The 7,236-nt window shown below is 40.8% G+C and overlaps 1 protein-coding gene across 1 annotated transcript; it reads left to right on the top strand.

Moving 5' to 3' along the window:
- Window positions 1–606: 606 nt before the first annotated feature.
- On the top strand, window positions 607–6,999 carry LOC104531559 (ribosyldihydronicotinamide dehydrogenase [quinone]). Its single transcript, XM_010176468.2, is given in 6 exon segments — window positions 607–628; window positions 631–750; window positions 2,269–2,399; window positions 3,988–4,101; window positions 5,542–5,643; window positions 6,802–6,999. Coding segments are annotated over 6 exon segments (663 nt in total). The 3' UTR covers window positions 6,976–6,999.
- The last annotated feature ends 237 nt before the right edge of the window (window positions 7,000–7,236 follow it).

Consider the following 7,236-nt stretch of genomic DNA (forward strand, 5'->3'; position numbering starts at 1 on the left):
CTGGAAGATGAGGGGATCCCACACTGCAGTAGCAAGGTGCTCTGAGGTCTCAGAACTTGCTTCCACAACATTTTGAGGGAAACTAAGCTGGCAGTGCTCTGATTCCAGCCTGCCCCTCGTGCTTGTGCTGTAGCTGGTCTGACCCAGCCTAGGGAGCTCAACCAGCAGGCAGCACCCTTTTTTTTTTCTTTTTTTTTTTTTTTCTCTTTTTTCTCCTGTTGTTGGTGAGTTTTTTGGGGGTAGCGTAATCAGATAAACACAAATGCTGACTCAAGAGCAGGGACTGGGTTGTGCTGATGTAGAGCAGTGTAGCCTCTATGGAAACGCACCCACTCTCCACCGAGTTCCACGGAGCCGGTGTAGCACAAAATTTCTAGGTTGGGGGCATTCACTGATCAGTTCCTGGTGAATCACTCATTGCTGCTGAGCAGGGGTCAAATGCTGCCACTGTCATTCTGTTTTCACTAGTTTTGTGTTTCTTGGAAACACTACAGAAAAATAAAGGACCAGGCCCCAGCTCCACGAACTGTTTTGTATCTGCCTCGGGTACTCAAAGGTATCTTCTGTTTTCCTTTCTGCCTCCAGGGAAAAAAGTCCTGATAGTCTATGCACATCAAGAGCCCAAGTCCTTGAACGGATCTTTGAAGAGGGTTGCTGTGGAAGAATTGAGCAAGCAGGGCTGCAGTGTCACAGTGTCCGATTTATATGCAATGCAGTTTGAGCCAAGAGCCACCAGAAATGACATAGTTGGTGAGACTAGCCAAAATACACTTTCTTCAACAATAACGATGAGAAAAACTTTCCCCTTGTCTATCCTGCTGCGTTAACAATGCAGAACCATTCTGTGAGGTGCACTCCAAAAAACAGTTGCTATTATTTTGTACAAATATCCCTCATCTAAAAAGACCCAGCTTTTTATTTTCTATTAACATTGACTGTGAAACACCAGTGTAGGAACCCAACAAGTATCATCGATATTTGAATAAGTCTGATCAGCAGAAATGGCCCCTCAATCAGAAAAATGAAATATCTGTATCGTACAGATTTGTAAAACAGTGTTTTGCCTTTAGACTAAAGTGAATGAGGGAAAATATTATTTTTACAGTATTTGCAATCAACTGCAGAGATGTTCTAAGAACCACCTTCTCTTAACGAACAAGATTACAAATGCTGCCTGCAATTTAGCTCCAGGCACTTAAGTGCTTGGTTGACTCGGCACCTCCTGACTACCTTGGCAGTATATGATTACTAAAAATGACTAGATGATGCAGTTAAGACTTGAGAAAAAGAGTGACGCTCTTGTTAGGCATATGTGATATTTTCACTGTGCTCTTACTAGCATTTAGCCCTAGTATTTTTCCAGGTTAACAAACACAAAGCCATAACAATCTGCAACAGCTGAAACTCTTTCTTTAAAACAAGAATAAAAAAGAAATAGCACAGGTCCAGTGCAAGCACTGGCAAAACCAAGAAGAAACTTATTAATGACCAGACATAAGCATTTCTAAAAGTCCACTCCTGAATATGAACCTTGGCTCACAGTGACATTACTGAGGGGGGAAAATGCTTTATAGCACCTGTCCACAATCAGTCTCTGAAGTTCACTACTTGTGGGTGAGAAGTGCCTTCAGATACCATTCTGTGTGCCTTGCTAAAGGTTAGTTCATGAGGCTACTGCCTCTCTCTTCTGCTAGAGATTGACAATCTGCTAGTTGAATCAATCTGCAGAATGAATGTATACATCTGATTCAGACACACTTGAATCAGCTCATGCAGTTGCAGTGGAGTCAGCAGAGCTGGCCAGTACTGGTTCCTCATCCCCTGCTGAGTTTCCCAGTTACAGAGACTGAAAAGCAGCTACATAGTGTTTGTGACTGCATGGTGGTTTCAGTAATTCCTAAAGCAGAGGCAGAGCCGTTAGCTAAATTCTCTTAAATCCTCTTAAATTGTCCACCGGCATCGCCAGAGTCTAGAGCCAAGCTTAGGTCCTCTTACTGATTGCACTTCATATGTTGCTATAGAAAGGTGAAAGCTTTAGTACTCCGAGACACTACATTTCTCTCCAGTCTAAAATCAAATAACCGACAGCTGGGATGGTGCTGAATATCCACACAGGGGAAAAAAAAAATTAAAAAAAGGAAGTGGGGAAAAAATGGAAAGCAGAAACTCAATTTAGAACATGCAATGTAGATTACAACATGTATTTAATGCTCTCTGGCTATGATGCTAGAAACAGGGCAAGCAATGACTGTTCACTTCTACCCACAGGTTGTTTGCAGAACACAGAAGAGTTCGATTACGGTGTGGAGACATGGCAAGCTTACAAGAGAGGAGGTTTGTCCAGTGATCTGATTGAAGAGCAAAAGAAGGTGCAGGAAGCAGACTTACTGATTTTTCAGGTCATTATTTTAAAGTGTATCAAAAAATACTTCTGTTGTAATATGCAGGCTTGAACAAAGGAAAAGCAAGTAAGAATAGTAAGAATATTATAGATTTTGTTAGGAACATGTAATCTAGCCAGAGTGAAAAGAGGTAGCAGCTCTGCCATCAACATAAACCAGTCTATCCAGCATAGCAATTCCAAGGTGTCAGGTTTTTCTGGTAGGAAGTGGATTTTTAAAAATATCAAAAATAGCAGGCCATGTGTGAACATTATTCATGCTAGCACAGTATGAGCTTTTGACAAAATAGTGGCTTCACACTGGCATTTCTGGAGAGTAGGAAAGCATCTGAAATTTGGACTTCCCGAACCGTACTGTCCTCATTTATTTCTGAGTTGCAGCAGCATTATCTGGATTTGTTAATGAATCATTACACCCCATCTCTATTCCCCACTGTGCCAGCTCTCTCCTCAGTGTCTACAAGTCCCAGAAGTACAGTAAAAGACAACACTAGCCTTACATTTCTTTGTGTGCCTGCTGGCCTTAGGCATAGCCTATATATATGCCACTGTCTGATTGCAGATGAAATTTAGGATGTGATCTTATCTCAATTAAGCATTTCACCATAAGTCTTCATAATTTTTACACTATTGCTTCTGAGATAAGTATAGGAAAACATCCCCTAAAGGAAGTGGTTGTTTTCTGCCTTCTGTCTGTAGAATGCTAGGAAGAGTTGAGTATGTTCTGGTGCAGTAAAAAAAAGGAGAAAAAAAAGCCTCTGAAAGACACCATAAAGTAATTTAAAATTTACTACAGACTAAACTCACCCCTTCTAGAGATAGTGGTGAGTGCCCAGTTTCCACATTGTTTTCCATCTTGAATTAAGCCACACATGGTTAAACTTTTTCAGAATTTCTTCTTCTGCACTGCAGTGCGTGCAAAGGTTTAGGGATAGCAGTGCATCCTGGAATAAGAGTCCACAAAGCATTCAAGATACTGGAAATAAGACATGACAGCTTTAGGCTGTAGTCCCATGGGCTAATGGACAATCTAGAAACAGAGGGTCCTACTGCTGAAGAAATTTTCATCTCAATGAAGTGATTCAGGGTTGTCATGTCAGTAGGGTGTGAAAGGAGATCTTTTTTAAGACCCCACACGTCAGCAGACTGTCAGATCAGCACTGATCACCAGATGTCAGTCCTGGCAATAAAAGCCTCTGTGCGCATTTTGGCCACGGTCTCCATTAGACTGGATGTTCCTGTTGCATTTCAGCAATAGGGGACAGTTCTGTACAGTCTTAAGTTTGAACTAAATGGCACCTTCCAGCTTCATCATCTTCCAGCGTTAATTTGTGTGGAAGCCCTCACATTCACCACGATGTTAGTATGCTGTAGATGCTCAGGTATGTACCTGAGACTGCTACAAACAGCAAGCACCTCAGTTATTTTTGCCAAGCACAGTTACTGCCTCTCCTGACAGAGAGCTGGAAGAAGGCACGTACAACATCTGAACGGGTTAAAAGAATAGGATTTGGCCTGTAGACCAGGCCTAAGGATGTCCTAAGGATGACTCTCTGTCCTAACAAGGTAACTTACTTTTTGCCTAGTTTCCCTTGTATTGGTTCAGCATGCCAGCAATCATGAAAGGCTGGATGGACAGAGTCTTGGTCCAAGGATTTGCTCACGAATATCCAAACTGTTACGATTCTGGTTTTCTCCAGGTATGATTTTGACACTGTTTTATTAAGATCAAAATTTGCACAATACTCTTGAGGGTATTGATATTTCTTTTCTTTTATATTTGTTTAAAGCTCTCACTTTATGCTTTCCTGAAATAATGCTTTGGTAACATGTTGAGTAACATTCAGGCTTGTTAAAACTGCCGGAAAGGTAGTACAATAAGCAGAATGCAGTGGTTCCTAATGATTTAAGCAATCTCCTAGACATTTTTAGTTGGCCTACAAAATGGGCTTTCTAAATTTGGTAGGTGTATCAGAGTGCACTGGGATGGCATACAGCTTGCAAACAGTTTACATCGATCCATTTCTTAAAATTTTAGTCTGTCATTCTTCCCACCACCACAGGACTGCACAAATCTGTAATTAGTGACGTACTAGAATAGGTGACAAGATCCTGCTCTGGGATTAGATGTCAAAGGTTGGAATTAAAACTATAAAACTTAATCAGAAACCTGAAATACCCAGTGCACGAGCCTCTGTCCCAACTATCTCCTTTCAAACTTTTCTTCTCTGTAGCTTATAAATTAGGCAAAATCAGTATCTCTAGATGACAATTCATAAATTTTTAATTCTCCACAACACTGGGAATATCCCTGGAAAATTCTGGCCTGCTGTCTGATGGATTTTATTTAGTAACAGCTGCAGTATCCAGAACCAATCAACATTAGTTTCACATTTATGTTTGCTTCATATTAATCTTTGTAATTTCTGATCTCCTCAACAATTCCAAACACTTCCAACTGTTTACATTTCAAAAATGGCTGCCTCACTGAGATGAACAGGAGTAATCCCCAATGATCACAGCTGCATGCTGAGCACAGGCTCGAGGCAGTTCGGATACTGCACTGGAAAAGTGTTATTTCAATTACGGAAGCCAAAACTGAGAGGATAGGAGCTGTGCACAAGCCCACAGCTAATACCATTGGTACAGAAGCAGAAGCAGCACAGGGGGTTATAACACCTGAGGAATAATAATAATAATAATAGTTTGTTCTCAAATTATTCCTCAGCAAGTGACAAGCAAGCCCAGGTTTGAAGGGGGACTATAGTATTCTTATTTCTGCATTCAGTAAGGACAGGAATAAAGATACTGTCAGTAACAGAGTGCTTTCCAGCCCCAGTTTTCCAGACATTGCATAGAGGAGAATAAAGGTCATCCCTGCTTCATACAAGGGTGTCAGATATAGAATTCCTTTTCTTTTTCATATGTTTCTGCCCAAAGCCCTGACACACAGTCTGCTGTCTACTTGCATGTCATCAATCTTTGCCTCAGAGCTGCCACTACACATAAGGTCTGGGAAATAAGAGGAAACCACCTTCTCTAGAAATTTGTGCTACCTGGGTTTCCCTGAATATCTCTTGAACTATTCAGCCACTCTTCTTTAAACGTGCCTAACACAAGTGCTGCTTTCTTAATTCCAGAACAAATTAGCCCTGTTCTCTTTCACCACGGGAGGAAGCAAAGAGATGTATGCAAAAGAAGGTATCGGTGGTGATATTCGCTATCTCCTGTGGCCCTTGCAGGTATAATATATGAATATTTGGCTATTGTTTGCCTTAATTTTCATTATTCCAATTATCTTTTACAGATGCATTATTGTTTAATTTATATGAAATATAATAAAGAATTAAGTTGTCAGTTCCAAGCATCTGCAGATTATAAATTGGGACCTAAAATCCCAAGACTACTTTAAAAGTCCACAGAGTTTTAAAGTTGTTTTGTGCCCATTCCCCAGGCTGGAATCCAGAGAAAGTTGATACTGTCAGCCTTTTAAGTTTCTCTAGTGTTATAGGATTTCCTTTAGCCCTAGCGTGCAGGATTTCTTTTCCCCACAGCTACCCAATTCACGTAGGATGCAGGGCAGGAGGGGAGTTACACATTATCCTGGCGTTAATGACCAGCATGTGAAAGTTAGCACGCCTTTTCTTGTTTCTACCCTTTTACCAGAAGCAGTGAAATTGAGAAGTTTAGGTGGCAAGGCAAATTATGCCAATGCCAGTTACTTCTGGATACAATACACGCATATAAATCCTTTGTCCCCTACCCACTGCGAATACCAGCCTTGTGAGGCTATCTAGCTACAGAGCTTGCAAGTCAACATGACAAAGAATGTGAAACACAACTGTAATTCAGAAATTCACAAAGGGAAAATGGCAAGTTGAGCTGATTTGAAAGGCACTAGCCTTCATTCAGGATTGTTTGGCTAAGCCAGAGGCAAACCATTAAAAAAACCCAGAACAAACCAAACAAACAAAACCCACCCACAACTTATAAACAGATGAGAAACGCTGCAGCTTAGGAACAATTTGTGGAGATTCAAACAGTACAATGAACTTTAAGCTGTCTCTGATCCCTCCAAATTTAATAACAAACAGTAGCCAAAGAGAATAGTTCTGTGGGTGTGATAGCACTTAAAAATCAATTCTGCAGAGCAGAATAAATGAAGTTGACCTTATTTTTCAGTGTATTGTTTGGCATTGAGCTTAATACCTAGCCTGCAACAGTGACTGCCAGGATAGGTAATGAACTCTTGCAATTTATTTCCCTTCTCCTGATAAATGCACAGGTTTAGAAAACCTGCCTTACACTGGGTCAGAGAAACAGTTTCAGATTTGAACCTTTCACATTCTTGAATTGAAATACTATTTCCTGAGGCATTTCTTTCTTTGCTTTGAGTCCAGCATGGAATCATGCACTTTTGTGGTGTCAAAGTCCTTGCACCTCACATCTGCTTCGCTCCAGAGTATGTTTCTGAAGAGAAGAGGAAGGAGATGCTGATTGCCTGGACCCAGCGTCTGAAGACTCTTTGGAAAGAAGAACCCATCAACTGCTCTCCTGAGTGGTATTTCAAGTAACGCTTAGGTATGAGACTACAGAGAGAAGATGTTTTTTCCTCCATTCTTTTTGGTGCTTTATCTCAATATCTGAATGCTAATCTCTGAATGTATTATAAGTACATTGAGCACTGCAGCTAGCAGCTTAACTGACAATATAGCATTTATCTTCATTGATTCCTGAGGGATTCTCTTCAATGATGGGTGCAAAGCCCTTTGTGAAGAATTATCCTTGCTCATATCAAGTGACATGCTGCCTACAAGTGGTTGATAACACAAGCA

The sequence above is a fragment of the Antrostomus carolinensis genome, unplaced genomic scaffold (assembly GCF_000700745.2).
Source record: "Antrostomus carolinensis isolate BGI_N321 unplaced genomic scaffold, ASM70074v2 scaffold45059, whole genome shotgun sequence".
Taxonomy (NCBI): domain Eukaryota; kingdom Metazoa; phylum Chordata; class Aves; order Caprimulgiformes; family Caprimulgidae; genus Antrostomus; species Antrostomus carolinensis.